The sequence below is a fragment of the Balaenoptera acutorostrata genome, chromosome 9 (assembly GCF_949987535.1).
Source record: "Balaenoptera acutorostrata chromosome 9, mBalAcu1.1, whole genome shotgun sequence".
Taxonomy (NCBI): Eukaryota; Metazoa; Chordata; class Mammalia; order Artiodactyla; family Balaenopteridae; genus Balaenoptera; species Balaenoptera acutorostrata.
This window is the reverse complement of record NC_080072.1, coordinates 50,209,039-50,228,997: the sequence shown is the minus strand read 5'-3', so window position 1 is coordinate 50,228,997 and position 19,959 is coordinate 50,209,039. Positions and strand designations below refer to the sequence as shown.

Sequence of the window (19,959 nt, the reverse complement as noted above, 5' to 3'; positions counted from 1 at the left end):
CTAGATGTTCACCCTCCCACCCCTGTCAGGAGGTAATCCTTCTCTAAGAAATCCCTGGGGCTCAGTCTCTATGCTAGATATCAAAACTCAATCACTTCTGGGGGCTAGTTTGGAATTACAGGATACATACCTCATATAATGTAGCATTAAAAAAAAACAAAACTGTGCTAACCCAACCCAACCCAGATTTAAGAACCAGAAACATACACCATGAATTTACTATCCCACACAGACCAAGCATGTGGCTAGTTCTCATTCTCCAGAAATCCCAAGGGGAGGGGAAAAAAAAAAATCAGTTTACATATATTCATACAATGAATTTTATCTATTGTGCAAAGAGAGGGTTATCTGGCTCCCAGAAGGTTTTGGGCTCCAATCAGACAGTTCATTTTACAACTCAAGCTCCAGTTCTTCTTAGAGATTAAAAGAGCTCCCAAGGCCTGTGGATCATGGGCACTGATGAGGGCCACATACCCTTTGGCTCCAGTTAAATCTCTGGTGTTTGAACTGTGTGGGAGCTGTGGGTGCTTGCTTCCTGATCCTTCCGCAGCCCCTGAAGCAGCTGGTTTAGGAGTGTGAGGTTGCTGTCTCTGTGAGGAAGGGGCAGGGGTGGGAGGCAGTTCCCTTTATACTCGATCACTGCCATCTTGGCCCGATCCTGCTTATTCCGATTTGGGATCTGCAGCATTCTCGTGTAGCCCCCATTCTGACCTTGGTACCGAGGGACCAGTACGTGAAACAGCTTTGGGATCAAGTCTTTCTCCTGGAAGGGGAGAGTTATCCAGGAGACAGCAGAGTCAGGCACCACCGCAGAGACATTTAACTTTCAGCACTCCCAAAGGTAGGGTCCAAACACACACACACACACACACACACACACACACACACACACACACACACACACACACACACCTTCCCTCACCCTCTGATGTGGTAGAGTCAAAATTACAGAGTGGATCAGTTACAGGCAGTTGTGCAGATTGAGATTCACACTGAATTCAACTTAGGACACAGATCTCTAATTTAGTTCACATTTGTCCATAAGCCTGTGCCTTATCTTAATTCTGCCCAGTTCCCTTTCCTCTAACAACCCCCTCCCACTTAGGGAGCAAAGGATGAGATTTGGGAGGCAGACAGGATGCACTCACCGTGAGCCAGAAGTCAGCCATGCGCATGGCTCGTTCGTTGGTGTCTCCCAGCTTCCCACAGTCGATGAGCTGTGAGGACATAACATCACTGACCCAACCCCAGCAAGAGAGGAGGCCGTCAATCTTACTCCTTAAATGCCGGACTTCAATCTACTCATTTCATACACTAGCAAAGCATCTCGCCAATTCAGGCAACCTCTAACTCCGCAGCCCTAAGCAGTCTTCAATGAGAGGGGCCGGAGGAGTAGGTTCAGCTCACTGTATTAGGGGAATCAGCCTTCGGGCACAGCTTACCAGGGCGGTCCCAATTCTTCCCCAACTCCAGCCGGATCCCGCCTCCCCAGGCCAGACCGGCGAGAGGAACAAGAGGGTCCCGCCCCTCACCTTCTCCGCGTAGCCCCTCAGCTCATCCACGCGTGCCCATGACGCCTCGATGCGTTCGTGTCGCACCAGCCCCGTGAGCAAGTTCTGCAGCAGGTGGATGCGGGACTCGGGACCAAGGCCCAGGCGGCGGAATACGCGGCCGTGAGAGATGGCAGCGGCGACCGACAGCCGCATGTTCCCAACTTCTTCCAGCCTCTGTGAGGCCGGAACTGGAAACTCCAGGATAGATGAGGCGGAGAGGCGGAGCTTAGAGGACGCATGCGCCATACTTGGTGCGTGGTGGACGTGTTTGCGCATGTGTATCAGAGCCTGCCTCGTTGGCAGCCTGGGGGAGGGCGGGGAAGGGGCGTTGACTTCTTCCAGGGGAAGCGAGCCTGGTGGGGTTTGGCCTCCGGGAACGCTCCCTGTCGGCCGGGGAACCAGGCGCCCCCTGGTGTGGAGTGACCCGGCTGTCTGGTTTCTCTGGTGCTGCGTCATTCGTCTTGTGGCCGGTAGGGCGCTGGCAAGGTCCGCCTGGTGTCGGCTAGAAAAGTGAGTACCTGAGGGGAAAGTGCCTGGCGGGGTCCTGGTCCCTCAGGCTGGCTGCCCTGCCCTCCCTGAGGCGCCGCGCGTCCCGCACCCTGAGCGTATCATTTTAAAAAGAATATTGTTTTCAGTAGTAATGGTGAAATGAGTGGGATAACAATGATATGAAAGAAACGCAGGTGGTGAAAATTTTCTTTGGTTTAAGTTGTTGACTGAAAAAAAGCACAACATAAAAGTTGAGAGTTATGTTTTATTTGTCAGACAAAACTGAGGACTTAAGCCGGGGACACAGCAGCTCAGATAACTTTGAGAGGCTGCTCTGAAGAGGCAAGGGGTGGGGGTGGGGTGGCGTGGGGACCAGGATACATAGGAGTTTTTGCAGCAAAGACCAGGTAGTTGGAGCACCAAAAAACTACTGTTCATAAAAGAAAACCAGACATCTCAGGTTAAGGAATTTAGCGCTTTTCTATGTATGAGACGATGCAAGAATCTGGGCTCACTGAAATCATTCTTTTGATCTGCACCTCAGCTATTTGGGACCAGTATCCTGTGTTTTCTCATCCTGAGTCTCCTCAGGGTGTGCTGTCCGGGGTGGCTGTAGTGGCTGATGGCTGCAACATCCTTTGTTTACTGATATGGCAGGTGGCATTTTTAGTTCAGAAAGTACATATAATCATCCCGGTTCTAGAAGAATTACCACACTCCAAGGAAAAATAATGGGCTAATACTTTTAAATTACATCAGTGTGTTTTTTTATTTTAAAACGGGAAAACCATACCTATGCATTTATGTGTTAAAGTAATGAACAGAACATTATAGTTTCTGGTTTTGAGCCTTAGTGTCTGCCGATTTGCAACGACCTAGTCAAAATTGCTCTTTGTTACGGATTCAGATATGTCCGCCACACAAAAAAGATATGCTAAGACCTACCCCACCCCCATATAGCCTGCATCTCCCTCACCCAGTACCTCATGATGTGACTTTATTTGGAAATAGGGTCCTTGCAGATGTAATTAGTTAAGATGAGGTCATACTGGATTAGGGTGGGTGCCTAATCCAAAGTTTCTGATGGCCTTATAAAAAGAACACCTGTGGAGAGACAGAGACACACAGAATGCCATGTGACCGGGAAGGCAGAGATTAGAGTTGCCTAGTTGCAAGCCAAGGATTTCTGGCAAACATCAGAAGCTAAGAGCAAGATATGGAACAGATTCTTCCCTAGATCCTTCAGAGAATGCATGGCCTAGCTGACAGGTTGATTTTGGACTTCTAGCCTTCAGAACTACAAGACAGTAAATTTCTGCTCTGTTTGTGACACTTTGTTACAGAAGCCCTAGACACATATTCATGTTTGTTAGAAAGCATATTTAGATTTGTCATTCTGTCTTCCTCTTAGGTGACCAGAGAACACCTCTTGCTAATTTTAATTTTGAAAAGTTTCTTTTGTCTGAAGCAACATACATGCAAATAGGAAAAGTCTTAAACATATGTATATGTTGGCAGAAATTTATACAAACCACACTTCACAATAAATTCCAGAAATTACAATACTGTCTGTGTCTTGTTTCTTTGGGATCGATTCTTGCAGCTTTCAGTTATCTCCACATTTCACTGTAACATCGTCATCAGAAAATTCATCATAAATTTCTACTGGTAAAAACTTGGGAAGATTTTCTTCTTTGCAAAAGTCAGAGAAAATGAACATTGACACTGGTGTTATTTGACCTATTGCTTTAGAAAAGGAATGTCGGGCTTCCCTGGTGGCGCAGTGGTTGAGAATCTGCCTGCTAATGCAGGGGACACGGGTTCGAGCCCTGGTCTGGGAAGATCCCACATGCCGCGGAGCGACTGGGCCCGTGAGCCACAATTACTGAGCCTGCGCATCTGGAGCCTGTGCTCCACAACAAGAGGGGCCGCGATAGTGAGGGGCCCGCGCACCGCGATGAAGAGTGGTCTCCGCTTGCCGCAACTGGAGAAAGCCCTCGCACAGAAACGAAGACCCAACACAGCCATAAATAAATTAATTAATTAAAATAATAATAATAAAAAAAAAAAAAGAAAAGGAATGTCCATTTGGTCAAAATGTACAGCGTCAAACATTGTTCGTATTTATTTTTTTGGTTATGTGAGGCTGATCTAGGGTGGCCTCGGCCTGCAGCGGCTTGAAGCAGGGTTTCAGTTACCGGCCAGTGATTGAGGTCGGGTCGCGGTGGTGAGAGTGCCGAATCCTAGCCACTAGACCAGTGGTCAGTTACAAGGCCCTGGCCCTATGGCTTTGCAGAAAAAAAATTTCCACAAAGATGGAAAGTAGTGAAACAAATAAAGTATTTATTAGGAAAAAAAGAAGTACAGTACATGTGGATAGACACACGGGTGGGCTCAGAGAGCCGCGCCCTTGTGGCAGTTTAAATCACTTTTATGGGGCATTTCTTCTGTGTTTCCTTTGGCCAATCATTTTGGTTTGTCTGGTTCAGAGTCCATATTGGGTGTATCTCAGGATCTTCCCATGTATGCACACGCATCTCTTAACCAAGATAGATTCTACCGAAGAGGCCTATGGGTAGTGAGCATCAGTTGGCATCAGTTAGCATCACTCCCCTTTCGGCCTCCAAGGAGCCTTTCTGTGCATATGTAGTCGGAGAGGTCTCCTGACGCCAAGAATGAGAAATATGTGGTCTCTTACCTTCTATCTGGGCAGGGCCCAGCCTCCTCTCTCAATTGTCTTGTTATTTCCGTCTTGGAGTATTGGTCCACAGGGAATGAACTTTGACCATTTGCCCCTGGGGTCCCATCTGTCTCCTGCTTCAAGATCATCATCTCTTGTTTGTTCTCCTGGCAGTATTCAAACTTAATTCTTTTTGTCTATGTCAGTTTCTTTACATTTTGTTGGTGCATAGTTAATGGCTTTCTCTACAGTTTTTGAGGATTGATGTTCAAGGAACCATTTTAAACCTTGGTGTCTTACTGTATGTTGTTCAAGGCATATTCTGGCTGTTTGTAGATACTTTTGTGTCTGGTTAATATCATCTGAAACCTCACCTTAAAACAAAAACAACTCAGGAAAGAAAAATCTCATACAACTAGGACTGTTCATTTTAAATTTATAGTTTTAGAAGCAGGGCTGTGTTCTACCACAAGGGTTGGAGGTACAAAATGTGCCTGAAGTGAGCTTGAAAGATCACAAATTGTTATGAATTTATCAATACTATGAAAAATAATACATGTGGCCGAATCTGACTATGTAACTGATAGTTTTCCAAATTAACTTGCATGTGGAATAAAATGTTTTAGTGGATTAGTTTTAAAAAGTGATAGTTTGAAGCTTACATGTATTTTATTTTAATGCAACAGTAACCATATCAATTGTTTAGAACTTAGACCAACAAAAGATTTTTCTTTGAGGGTTATTATATCACTAACACTGTTTAGCATAGTCATGCAATGTGATAAAAATCAGATTGACTTTTAGTTAGTTTTATTACTATTTTAAAATTCTTTACAGAAAATTCACCTCCTTATGCTTGCATTGGGCCAGGCTACGTCTACCTCCCAACCCTTGGTGCCCACTGGCTTTGAGAGATTTTGGGACTAGGATAATTGCTTTGGTGTCAGAACTATTGTAAATAGAAAAACAAGCTTTCTTCTTTACTCTGAAATAACTGCATCCTCTTCTACTGATGCCTTCATGAAGCAATGTCCTGGGAGCCTGTACAGGGAGCTCAGCAAGTGTTCAATCAGCGATTTAATGATGATGGTGAAAAGCAATTGTCGACTGGACCCCAAGCCAACTTTTTTTAAAAATTAGATTTATTTATTTATATTTTTAAAAAGATCTTTATTGGAGTATAATTGCTTCACAATACTATGTTAGTTTCTCTTGCACAACAGAGCGAATCAGCCACATGCATACACACGTCCCCATATCCCCTCCCTCTTGAGCCTCCCTCCCATCCTCCCTATCCCACCCCTCTAGGTCATCGCAAAGCACTGAGCCGATCTCCCTGTGCTATGCTGCTGCTTCCCACCAACGGACTATTTTACATTCGGTAGTGTATATATGTCCATGCTACTCTCACTTCGCCCCAGCTTCACCCTCCCGCCCCATGTCCTCAAGTCCATTTTCTATGTCTACCTGTTTATTCCTGCCCTGCAACTAGGTTCATCAGAACCATTTTTTTTTTTTTTTAGATTCCATATATATGTGTTAGCATATGGTATTTGTTTTTCTCTTTCTGACTTACTTCACTCTGTATGACAGACTCTAGGTCCATCTACCTCACTACAAATAACTCAATTTTGTTTCTTTTTATGGCTGAGTAATATTCCATTGTATATATGTCCCACATCTTCTTTATCCATTCATCTGTCGATGAACATTTAGGTTGCTTCCATGTCCTGGCTATTGTAAATAGTGCTGCAGTGAACATTGTGGTACATGATTCTTTTTGAATTATGGTTTTCTCAGGGTATACGCCCAGTAGTGGGATTGCTGGGTCATATGGTAGTTCTATTTTTAGTTTTTAAGTAACCTCCATACTGTTCTCCATAGTGGCTGTATCACTTTACATTCCCACCAACAGTTCAAGAGGGTTCGCTTTTCCCCACACCCTCTCCAGGATTTATTGTTTGTAGATTTTTTGATGATGGCTACTCTGACCGGTGTGAGGTGATACCTCATTGTAGTTTTGATTTGTATTTCTCTAATGATTAGTGATGTTGAGCATCTTTTCATGTGTTTTTTGGCAATCTGTATATCTTCTTTGGAGAAATGTCTATTTAGGTCTTCTGCCCATTTTTGGATTGGGTTGTTTGTTTTTTTGATATTGAGCTGCATGAGCTGCTTGTATATTTTGGAGATTAATTCTTTGTCAGTTGCTTCATTTGCAAATATTTTCTCCTATTCTGAGAGTTGTCTTTTCATCTTGTTTATGTTTTCCTTTGCTGTGCAAAAGCTTTTAAGTTTCATTAGGTGCCATTTGTTTATTTTAGTTTTTATTTCCATTTCTCTAGGAGGTGGGTCAAAAAGGATCTTGCTGTGATTTATGTCATAAAGTGTTCTGCCTATGTTTTCCTCTAAGAGTTTGATAGTGTCTGGCCTTACATTTAGGTCTTTAATCCATTTTGCATTTATTTTTGTGTATGGTGTTAGGGAGTGTTCTAATTTCATTCTTTTATATGTAGCCGTCCAGTTTTCCCAGCACCACTTATTGAAGAGACTGTCTTTTCTCTATTGTATATTCTTGCCTCCTTTATCAAAAATAAGGTGACCATATGTGCATGGGTTTATCTCTGGGCTTTCTATCCTGTTCCATTGATCTATATTTCTGTTTTTGTGCCAGTACCATACTCTCTTGATTAATGTAGCTTTGTAGTACAGTCTGAAGTCCGGGAGCCTGATTCCTCCAGGTCCATTTTTCTTTCTCAAGATTGCTTTGGCTATTCGGGGTCTTTTGTGTTTCCATACAAATTGTGCAATTTTTTGTTCTAGTTCTGTGAAAAATGCCAGTGGTAGTTTGATAGGGATGGCATTGAATATGTAGATTGCTTTGGGTAGTATAGTCATTTTCACAATGTTGATTCTTCCAATCTAAGAACATGGTATATCTCTCCATCTGTTTGTATCATCTTTAATTTCTTTCATTAGTGTCTTATAGTTTTCTGCATACAGGTCTTTTGTCTCCTTAAGTAGGTTTATTCCTTGGTATTTTATTCTTTTTGTTGCAGTGGTAAATGGGAGTGTTTCCTTAATTTCTCTTTCAGATTTTTTATCATTAGTGTATAGGAATGCAAGGGATTTCTGTGCATTAATTGTGTATCCTGCTACTTTACCAAATTCATTGATTAGCTCTAGTAGTTTTCTGGTAGCGTCTTTAGGATTGTCTATGTATCATATCATATCATCTGCAAACAGTGACAGCTTTACTTCTTTTCCTATTTGGATTCCTTTTATTTCTTTTTCTTCTCTGATTGTTGTGGCTAAAACTGTCAAAACTATGTTGAATAATAGTGGTGAGAGTGGGCATCCTTGTCTTGTCCCTGATCTTAGTGGAAATGGTTTCAGTTTTTCACCATTGAGGATGATGTTGGCTGTGGGTTTGTCATATATGGCTTTTATTATGTTGAGGCAAGTTCCCGCTATGCCTACTTTCTGGAGGGTTTTTATCATAAATGGGTGTTGAATTTTGTCGAAAGCTTCTTCTGCATCTATTGAGATGATCATATGGTTTTTAATCCTTCAATTTGTTAATATGGTGTATCACATTGATTGGTTTGCGTATATTGAAGAATCCTTGCATTCCTGGGATAAACCCCACTTGCTCATGGTTTATGATTCTTTTAATGCGCTGTTGGATTCTGTTTGCTAGTATTTTGTTGAGGATTTTTGCATCTATGTTCATCAGTAATATTGGCTTGTAGTTTTCTTTCTTTGTGATATCTTTTTCTGGTTTTGGTATCAGGGTGATGGTGGCCTCGTAGAATGAGTTTGGGAGTGTTCCTCCCTCTGCTATATTTTGGAAGAGTTTGAGAAGGATAGATGTTAGCTCTTCTCTAAATGTTTGATAGAATTTGCCTGTGAAGCCATGTGGTCCTGGGCTTTTGTTTGTTTGAAGATTTTTAAACACAGTCTGAATTTCAGTCCTTGTGATTGGTCTGTTCATATTTTCGTTTCTTCCTGGTTCAGTCTTGGAAGGTTGTGCTTTTCTAAGAATTTGTCCATTTCTTCCAGGTTGTCCATTTTATTGGCATATAGTTGCTTGTAGTAATCTCTCACGATCCTTTGTATTTCTGCAGTGTCAGTTGTTACTTCTCCTTTTTCATTTCTAATTCTATTGATTTGAGTCTTCTCCCTTTTTTTCTTGATGAGTCTGGCTGATGGTTTATCAGTTTTGTTTTTCTTCTCAACCAGTTTTTAGTTTTACTTACCTTTGCTATTGTTTCCTTCATTTCTTTTTCATTTATTTTTGATCTGATCTTGTATGATTTCTTTCCTTCTGCTAACTTCGGTGTTTTTTTGTTCTTCTTTCTCTAATTGCTTTAGGTGTAAAGTTAGGTTGTTTATTTGAGATGTTTCTTGTTTCTTGAGGTAGGATTGTATTGCTATAAACTTCCCTCTTAGAACTGCTTTTGCTGCATCCCATAGGTTTTGGGTCGTCATGTTTTCATTGTCATTTGTTTCTAGTTATATTTGATTTCCTCTTTGATTTCTTCAGTGATCTTTTGGTTATTAAGTAGTGTATTGTTTAGCCTTCGTGTGTTTGTATTTTTTACAGATTTTTCCCTGTAATTGATATCTAGTCTCAGAGCATTGTGGTCGGAAAAGATACTTGATACGATTTCAATTTTCTTAAATTTACCAAGGCTTGATTTGTGACCCAAGATATGATCTATCCTGGAGAATGTTCCATGAGCCCTTGAGAAGAACGTGTATTCTGTTGTTTCTGGGTAGAATGTCCTATAAATATCAATTAAGTCCATCTTGTTTAATGTATCATTTAAAGCTTGTGTTTCCTTATTTATTTTCACTTTGGATGATCTGTCCATTGGTGAAAGTGGGATGTTAAAGTCCCCTATACTATGATTGTGTCACTGTCGATTCCCCTTTTATGGCTGTTAGCATTTGCCTTATGTATTGAGGTGCTCCTATGTTGGGTGCATAAATATTTACAATTGTTATATCTTCTTCTTGGATCAATCCCTTGATCATTATATAGTGTCCTTCTTTGTCTCTTGTAATAGTCTTTATCTTAAAGCCTATTTTGTCTGATACGAGAATTGTTACTCCAGCTTTCTTTTGATTTCCATTTGCATGGAATATCTTTTTCCATCCCCTCACTTTCAGTCTGTATGTGTCCCTAGGTCTGAAGTGGGTTTCTTGTATACAGCATATATATGGGTCTTGTTTGTGTATCCATTCAGCCAGCCTGTGTCTTTTGGTTGGAGCATTTAATCCATTTACATTTAAGGTAATTATCAATATGTATATTCCTTTTATCATTTTCTTAATTGTTTTGGGTTTGTTATTGTAGGTCTTTTCCTTCTCTTGTGTTTCCTGCCTAGAGAAGTTCTTTTAGCATTTGTTGTAAAGCTGGTTTTGTGGTGCTGAATTCTCTTTGCTTTTGCTTGTCTGTAAACGTTTTAATTTCTCCGTCGAATCTGAATGAGATCCTTGTTGGGTAGAGTAATCTTGGTTGTAGGTTTTTCCCTTTCATCACTTTAAATATGTCCTGCCACTCCCTTCTGGCTTACAGAGTTTCTGCTGAAAGATCAGCTGTTAACCTTATGGGGATTCCCTTGTATATTATTTGTTGTTTTTCCCTGCTGCTTTTAATATTTTTTCTTTGTGTTTAATTTTTGATAGTTTGATTAATATGTGTCTTGGTGTGTTTCTCCTTGGTTTTATCCTGTATGGTACTCTCTGCGCTTCTTGGACTTGATTAACTATTTCCTTTCCCATGTTAGGGAAGTTTTCAACTATAATCTCTTCAAATGTTTTCTCAGTCCCTTTCTTTTTCTCTTTTTCTTCTGGGACCCCTATAATTCGAATGTTGGTGCTTTTAATGTTGTCCCAGAGGTCTCTCAGACTGTCCTCACTTCTTTTCATTCTTTTTTCTTTGTTCTGTGGTAGTTATTTCCATTGTTTTATCTTCCAGGTCACTTATCTGTTCTTCTGCCTCAGTTATTCTGCTATTGATGGCTTCTAGAGAATTTTTAATTTCATTGATTGTGTTGTTCATCATTGTTTGTTTGCTCATTAGTTCTTCTAGGTCCTTGTTATACTTTTCTTGTATTTTCTCCATTCTATTTCCAAGATTTTGGATCATCTTTACTGTCCTTACTCTGAATTCTTTTTCAGGTAGACTGCCTATTTCCTCTTTATTTGTTTGGTCTGGTGGATTTTTACCTTGCTCCTTCATCTGCTGTGTGTTTCTCTGTCTTCTCATTTTGCTTAACTTACTGTGTTTGGAGTCTCCTTTTCACAGGCTGCAGGTTCATATTTCTTGTTGTTTTTGGTGTCTGCCCCCAGTGGCTAAGGTTAGTCCAGTGGGTTGTGTAGGCTTCCTGGTGTAGGGGACTAGTGCCTGTGTTCTGGTGGATGAGGCTGGATCTTGTCTTTCTGGTGGGCAGGTCCATGTCTGATGGTGTATTTTGGGCTGTGTGTGACCTTATTATGATTTTAGGCAGCCTCTCTGCTAATGGGTGGGGTTGTGTTCATGTCTTGCTAGTTGTTTGGCATAGGGTGTCCAGCACTGTAGCTTGCTGGTCGTGTGTGGAGCTGGGGCTTAGTATTGAACTGGAGATCTCTGGGAGAGCTTTCGCCATTTGATATTATGTGGAGCCGGGAGGTCTCTGGTGGACCAATGTCCTGAACTCGGCTCTCTCACTTCAGAGGCACTGGCCTGACACACGGCCGGAGCACCAAGACCCTGTCAGCCACATGGCTCAGAAGAAAGGGGAGAAATAAAGAAGGAAAGAAGGAAAGAAGGAAAAGAAAAGAAAGTTATTAAAATAACTAAAAAAGAATTATTAACATAATTTTTTAAAGTAATAAAGAAAAATAAAAGGAAAGAAAGAAAGAGAGCAACCAAACCAAAAAACAAATCCACCAATGATAACAAGCGCTAAAAACTATACTAAAAAACAAACAAATAAAAACCCAAGAATGGACAGGCAGAACCCTAGGACAAATGGTAAAAGCAAAGCTATACAGGCAAAATCACACAAAGAATCATACACATACACACTCACAAAAAGCGAAAAAGGAAAAATATATATATATCGTTGCTCCTGAAGTCCACCGCCTCAATTTGGGGATGATTCATTGTGTATTCAGGTATTCCACAGATGTTGATTGTGGAGATTTGATCTGCTGCTTCTGAGGCTGCTGGGGGAGATTTCCCTTTCTCTTTGTTTTTCACACAGCTCCTGGGGTTCAGCTTTGGATCTGGCCCTGCCTAAGCATGTAGGTCACCTGAGGGCATCTGTTCTTTGCTCAGACAGGACGGGGTTAAAGTAGCAGCCGATTATGGGGCTCTGGCTCACTCAGGCCTGAGAGAGGGAGGGGTACGGAATGCAGGGCGATCCTGCAGCGGCAGAGGCTGGAGTGACGTTGTAACAGCCTGAGGTGTGCTGTGTGTTTTCCCGGGGAAGTTGTCCCTGGATCACGGGATCCTGGCACTGGTGGGCTGTGCAGGCTCCCGGGAGGGGAGGCGTGGATAGTGACCTGTGCTTGCACACAGGGTTCTTGGTGGCTGCAGCAGCAGCCTTAGCGTTTCATGCCCGCCTCTGGTGTCCATGCTGATAGCAGTGGCTCACGCCCTTCAAAGTAGCTGTTTTAAGAAAACTCAGTAAGCTACAGGAAACTCGGAAAGACAATGATGAAATAAATTGAAAGACACAGATAAATGGAAAGATATCTCATGTTCATGAATTGGAAGTGTTAACATTGTTAAAATGTATATACCTCACAAAGCCATCTATAGATTCAACATAATCCTTATTATAATTCTAATGACGTTTTTTCACCAAAATAGTCAAAAACAATCCTAAAATATGTACAGAATCACAAAATATCCCCATTACCCAAAGCAATCTTGATAAAGAATAACAAAGCCAGAGGCATCACAATTCCTTACTTCCAACTATGTTATAAATCTGTAATAATTAAAACAGTATAGTACTGGCATATAAATAGACACATAGACTAATGAAACAGAGCAGACAGCCCAGAAAGAATACTCTGTATATGTGGTCAATTTATATTTGACAAGGGAGCCATGAATACTCAGTGGGGAATGGATTGTCTCTGCAACAAATGATGCTGGAAAAACTGGATAAAGAAATTAGGCCCTTATCTTACACCACTCACAAAAATTAATTCAAAATCGATTAAAGACTTAAAGAGAAAACCTGATAACGTAAAACTCAAAAAAGTAAACATAGTAAAGAATCTCCTTGACATTGTTCTTTGCAATGATTTTTTTGGATATGACATCAAAACTTAAGCAACAAAAGCTGAAATCAACATGTAGGACTACATCAAACTAAAATGTTTTACACAGTAAAAGAAATAATAAAAAAAAATGCAAGGTAACCTTCAGAAAGGGAGAAAATATTTGCCATCCAAATATTGAATAAGGACCTGCTAATAAAAATATATAAAAACTCGTTCAACTGAATAACAAACCCCTAAAAATTTCAGTTGAAAAAATGAGCAGAGAAGCTAAATAGACATTTTTTTCCAAAGAAGACAGTCAGATGGCCAACAGATATATGAAATGATGCTCAACACTAATGGTCATCAGAGAAATGCAAATCAAGACCACAATGAGCTATTACCTCACTCTCAGTAGAATGGCTTTCATCAAGAAGACAAGAGATAACAAGTGTTTGTGAGGATGTGGAGAAAAGGGAATCCCAGTGTTGATGTGAATGTAAATTGGTTCAGCCACTATGGGAAAGAGTATGGAGGTTCCTCAAAAATTTATAAAAGAACTACCATATTATCTAGTAACTCCATTTCTGGATATATATCTAACAAGTGAAAACAAGATATTGAAGAGATATATGCACTCCCATGTTTATGACAGCATTATTCATAGTAACCAAGATGTTGAAATAGCCTAAGTGTCAGTCAACTGCTGAATGGATAATAAAGGTATCTATCTATCTACCTATCTCTATCCATCTATCGATCTCCATGAGAAAGAATGAAATCTTTCCATTTGTGACAACATGGATGGACCTTGAGGGCATTATCCTAAGATAAATCAGACAAAGACGAATATTGTAGGATATCATTTGTAGGTAGAATCTAAGAAAGCCAAACATGTAAAAATTTTGAGTAGAATGGTGTTTACCAGGGGCTGGTGAGTGTGGCAATTGGGGAGACGTTGTTTAAGGGTTCAAACCTGTAATCATTAGATAAATAAACCCTGAATATCTAATGCTTAGCATATTATAAACAGCAATACTGTATTATAAACTTCAAAGTTGCTAAGATTCTAGATCGAAATTGTTTTGACCCCAATAATGAAATGATGATGATGTGACATGACAGATGCTTTAGTTAACTCTTCAGTGGTAATCATGTTATGGTATGTAAATGTATCAAATCAACACACGTTTATACCTTATATTTACAAAAAAAGACCCTGAATAGCTAAAACAGTCTTGGGCAAAAAGAAGAGAGCTGGAGGTATCAGAGTCCCTGACTTCAGACCATACTACAAAGCTACAGTAATCAAAACAGTATAGTACTGGCACTAAAGCACACACATAGATTGGTGGAATAGAATAGAGAGCTCAGAAATAAACCCACACACTTGTGGTCAAGTAATCTTTGACAAAGGAGGCAAGAATATACAATGCAGAAAAGACAGTCTCTTCAGTAAGTGCTGCTGGGAAAACTGGAGAGCTATTTATAAAAGAATGAAATTAGAAATTTTTCTCACACCATATATATAATAAACTCAAAAGGATTAAAGACCTAAATGCAAGACCAGAAACCATAAAATTCCTAGAGGAAAACATAGGAGGAACAGTCTTTGACATAAATTGTAGCAATATTTCCTAAGGCTAAGGAAACCAAAGCAAAAATAAACCAAGGAATCTAAACTCAAAAGCTTTTGCAAAGCAAAGAAAGCCATCAACAAAATGAAAGACAACCTACTGAATGGGAGAAAATATTTGCAAATGATATGACCAATAAGGGGTTAATATTCAAAATATGTAAGTAATTCATACAAACTCAACATCAGAAAAACCAGAAAAACATATGAAAAAATACGCAGAAGACCTGAATAGACATTTTTTCGTAGAAGGCGTAAAGATGGCCAACCAGCACATGAAAAGATGCTCAACATTGTTAATCATCAGGGAAATGCAAATCAAAACTTCACACCTGTCAGATTGGCTGTCATTGAAAGGAACACAAATAACAAATGTTGGCAAGGATGTGGAGAAAAGGGATCCCGTGTACACAGTTGGTGGGAATGTAACTTGGTGAAGCCACTGTGGAAAACAGTATGGAGATTTCTCAAAAAACTAAAAACAGAACTACCCTTATCTAGCAATTCCACTCTTCAGTATATAGCTGAAGACAATGGAAACACTTTTTAAAAAATACATGCACCCTGGTGTTCGTAGTAGCATTATTTACAGTTGCCAAGATGTGGAAGCAACCTAAGTGTCCATCAACAGATGAATGGAAAAGATGTTTCACGTATACACACACACACACACACACACACACACACACGATGGAATACTACTCAGCCGTAAAGAATAATCAAATTTGCTATTTGCAACAACATGGATGGACCTAGAGGGTAACATGTTTAGTGAAATAAGTCAGACAGAGAAAATCAAATGCTGTATATTATCACTTACACCTGAAATCCAAAAAATAAAACAAACTAATGTATATAACAAAAAGAAACATACTCATAGATGTAGAGAATAAACTAATGGTTACCAATAGGTGGAGGGGCAAGATAGGGATAAGGAATTAAGAGGTACAAATTACTATGTATAAAATAAATAAACCAAGTATATGACATTGTGCAAGCCAAAATTATGGAGACTGTAAAAAGATCAGTGGCTGTCAGGGGTTGGAGAGAGGCAGGGGAGAATAGGTGGAGACAGCATTTTCAGGGTTAGTGAAACTTTTTTTTAATAATGTGTAAAGTTTTATCATATCGTTATACATTTGTCAAAACCCATAGACTGTACAAAACAAGAGTGAGCCTTTAGTTAATAATGGAGTATCAGTATTATTTCATCATTTGTAGCAAATGTACAACACTAAAGAAAGGTGTTAATAAAATGTATGGGGTGGGAGTATATGCAACTCTGTACTTTCCATTAAATTTTTTGTAAATATAAACAGGTCTAAGAAGATAGTCTAATTATTTATTAAATACTTCATTAATATGAAAGTTGGCAAGCCAGGAAAAAAGAACACAAACCTTGCGGTTCAAGTAGAAATCACCTAGTAAGATTGCAAACACAAATATATCACTAATCATATTAAGTATAAGTGCACTGCATGTTTCAGTAAAAGACAAAGATTATTGGAATGAATTAATAAAGAAAATCCAACTTTTGTTGCTATTGACAAAACTAACATATCTAAAACATAAGGATAGAGAATGTGTGAAAGTAAAGGATGGGAAAATTCAGACACCAAAAGAAAGCTAGAGTAGCTAGTTATATTAATATTAGAGAAGTAGAAATTAACTTGAAAAGCTTCCTGTAACACAAGTTCTTAAGTTGTAATGACAAAGGTTTTTCACAAAGAAGATGTAACAGTCTACATGAATATCATCTAATAACATGGCCTCAAAGTAAAAAGCAAGTCATCCAGTTTCCAGTCTGGCATGTAAGAAGCTTGGAAGTCAACACTACATCCTAACAACAACTAAAATGCTGTACAAACTGAAAAACCAACAACTCTTCTTAGATATGACAGATAAATGAAGTCACAAGGCAAACTGCTGCCCCCCAAATTGTAGAGACAGATAGGCAAATGTAGAGAATCATGACTTACTGGAGGTGAAACTTATGAGAAACCTCCATGAGGTAGGAAAACCTAAACTGTAATTGACAAATTGCTGGGGGCTCTGTGGACAAGTCTGAGTGTCTGAAACTCCAAGAGGACCCTGTAATAGAGGCTCTCCATACCTTTACTTTATCTCCAGGAGGTTGACCAGGTTCTCACAGTGAATACTGGAGAAAAATCCACTTGTGCAGAGGGAGGGGGACAGTAACCATTTTGAAATAGTTCTGAGCATTTTGTTTTTCTTAATAAGGCCTGTCCTGAGAGAAACTATATTTTCAGACTGTAAACTATTAGAATTTTTTTCAGCGTTGAACCAACCTGGGGAAAGTGAAATACCCAACTCCCGTTTATTCTAGCATTCCACATGGGGAAAAGAAAATACCCAAGTACAGCCTACTGTAGCCTTCCATGAGGGAGAAGGGAAATACCGAACTCCAGACCACTCTAGCCATCATCTCCCACCCACGGGGGTAATAAAGCTAGGAGAAGCATTTCTGAAGTTCACAGTACAGAGACACAGGCTCACTAAAAGACTGAGACCCAATCACTGGATTATAGCACATTTCCCCTCCCCTATACCTCATCACCACATTATTAATGACCTATTTACAGCAGTTTCCTTTACCCAGTACATCATGTCTGTCAAGAAAAATTATAAGGCATACAAAAAGACAAAACAGAAAAAACCAGTTTGAGGAGATAGAGCAAGCATCAGACCAAGACTCAGACATGGCAGGAATATTAGAATTATCAGATTGGGAATTTAAAACAACTATGGTTACTATCCTAAGGCCTCTAATGGATGTAGTTGAATTCATGCAAGAAAAGATGGACATTGTAAGCAGAGAGTTGGAAATTCTAAGAAAGAATAAAGTAGACATGCCAGAGTTAGAAACGCAGCAAGAGAAATGAAGATTGCTCTTGCTAGGTTCATTAGTAGACTGGCAACAGCCAAGGAAAGATTCTCTGGGCTTGGGAGTACTTCAGTAGAAACTTCCAAAACTTGAAAGCAAAGAGAAAAGAAGACTAAAAAAAAAAAACCAAACAAAAAAACCCACCAGAATATCCAAGAACTGTGAGATCACTCTGGAAGGTATAACATATGCATAATGAGAATACCAAAAGGCGAAGAAAGAAAAGAACAGAAGAAATATTTGAAGCAATAATGACTAAGAAGTTTGCCAAATTTGTCATAGATCCAGGAACCAGAACACCAAGAAGGATAAATGCCCCACCCCCAGACCTCACCAAAGCTTATCATATTCATACTGCTGAAAATTGAAGACAGAAAAGTTAAAAATTTGCCAGAAAAATGAAGACCTCACCTATAGAGGAGCAAAGATAAAAAATGTATGTGAGTTCTCCTTAGAAACCATGCAAGCAAGAAGAGACTGGAGTGAAATATTTAAAGTGTTGAGAGAAAAAATCCACTGACTTAGAGTTGTGTACCCTGAAAAATTATTCTTCAAAAGTAAAGTAGAAATACTTTCACAGACATCAGAAACTTAGATCTATATAAAGAAAGGAAGAGCTTTGGAGAAGGAACAAATAAAGGTAAAACAAAACAAACCAAAAAAACACAACTTATTTTTATTTAGTCTTAACTGACCTAATAGATAAATTTGTTCAAAATAAAGAAGCAGATATAGAGAATGGACTTGAGGACATGGGGAGGGGGAAGGGTAAGATGGGACGACGTGAGAGAGTGGCGTTGACATATATACACTACCAAATGTAAAATAGATAGCTAGTGGGAAGCAGCTGCATTGCATGGGGAGATCAGCTCGGTGCTTTGTGACCACCTAGAGGGGTGGGAGGCAGTCGCAGGAGGGAGGGGATATGGGGATATATGTGTATGTATAGCTGATTCACTTTTTTATACAGCAGAAACTAACACAACATTGTAAAGCAATTACACTCCAATAAAGATGTTAAAAGAAATAGCAAGAATATATTTCATTATGTATGCTTATGTATACATATTTTGTGAGTATAGGTTATGAATGCTTATTGAAAGTGAAGTGAATTGGTAACAGTGATATAAGGGACAGAAGGTCAGAATTCATATTGTCTTATTACAAGGTACTTGCACTACCCATGAAGTACTATAATGCTCTGTAAAAGTGGGTTTGTGTTGCCTTGGAAAACATGACTAAAACGTAGCTCAGGATTGTGTTTCTCTAGCCTGGCTTCTCACTTGTATCATAAAGGTGATGGCCCAGACGTTAACTGTTCTGAGTAGCATGATCTGTTATTGTTCATGTGCTTTCTGGGATGGGTATACAACCTATATACTCATTACGTTTTTCCCACTATCCCAACTAATAGTGTCATGCTCCCTCTTCCTCTACCAGTATGTAGCCTAAATCCAAAAGGAGAAAGCTGGATCACCTATTTTTCCCCAATCTTACACATTTTTTTAAGCCATTTCAGAAACCATAAGAGATGACCTGCTTTCTCTAGTATACTCATCAATTCTGACACATGGAATAGCAAATAAAACTGATTTACATGATGCCAATGTCTTTGTACTTCCGCACTTTGGAACAAGCACATTTCCAAGTAGTCAGCTCCAGGAATGTTAAAAGGTCCTCAAAAAATTAGGAATAATATCATCTCTGGTAGTCATTTTTTCTAAGGCAACAGTAAATAAAAATTTAACCATTCCTTTATATAAGCATATTTTTCTTTTCTTGAATAACATGCAGATGAGTAGCATATTAATGGCTGGCTTTAAATTAATCTTGATTTCTCTATCATGTAGGCCTAAAACTCACTGTAAGGAATTTCAGTTTTTTTCTTCAAGTGACAATTTCAAGCCTCCTAAATACTCACACAAGCCTTTTTTCTTAGGAAAGAAAAAAAGGCTAACCTTGGCCACTGTAGGCAGCTGATAGTTTTCATATATTCCCTGAAATATTTCATACTTAAAAATGAAATTCTTCCTTAAAATGTCACTGTAATATATACTGCATCAGCATTTTTCACTCATTTTTCAATTTTGTAAATACCTTTTATGGAAAATATTTCCCAAAATTTAAAAAATCATTTCTTTGTGTCATATAACAAAGTAATTTTATGTTAAATCCATGTATTAAGGGGTTTAGTCTTAAGTATATTTACTAATCAAAAATTTTAAACAAATTTGTACATTAATAGGATTCTAATTTTTTTAAATTGTACCAAAGGCTATTTAATGAAAAGTGAGTTTCCTTACCATCCCTTATCCAGTCCCTTAGGCAGCCATTGATAGCAGTTTAAGCATTCTTCCAGAGGTATTCTATGCATATCTAAGGGCATCTGTCTATATCTCTCATTTTAAAAACGAATGATGGCATATAA

The 19,959-nt window shown here is 39.3% G+C and overlaps 2 protein-coding genes across 4 annotated transcripts in view; one reads left to right on the top strand and one right to left on the bottom strand.

The window, feature by feature from the left end:
• Positions 1-306: 306 nt before the first annotated feature.
• On the bottom strand, positions 307-1,755 carry MRPL17 (mitochondrial ribosomal protein L17). The gene is made up of 3 exons (XM_007172832.2): positions 1,533-1,755; positions 1,149-1,217; positions 307-763 (listed from the first exon to the last, which is right to left on the bottom strand). The coding sequence occupies exons 1-3, from the start codon at positions 1,704-1,706 to the stop codon at positions 488-490; spliced, it is 519 nt and encodes a 172-aa protein (XP_007172894.1). The 5' UTR covers positions 1,707-1,755; the 3' UTR covers positions 307-487.
• A 151-nt stretch (positions 1,756-1,906) lies between these two features.
• Positions 1,907-19,959, top strand: part of ZNF215 (zinc finger protein 215) — a 246,610-nt gene continuing 228,557 nt past the window's right edge. For 2 of the 3 annotated variants that reach the window (XR_009009153.1, XR_009009152.1), the window contains exon 1: positions 1,907-2,063. The gene's annotated coding sequence lies outside the window, so the exon portion shown is untranslated. Of the gene's footprint in view, positions 2,064-3,794; positions 4,064-19,959 lie in introns of those variants that run through there. The other variant, XR_009009154.1, reaches the window with a different exon arrangement.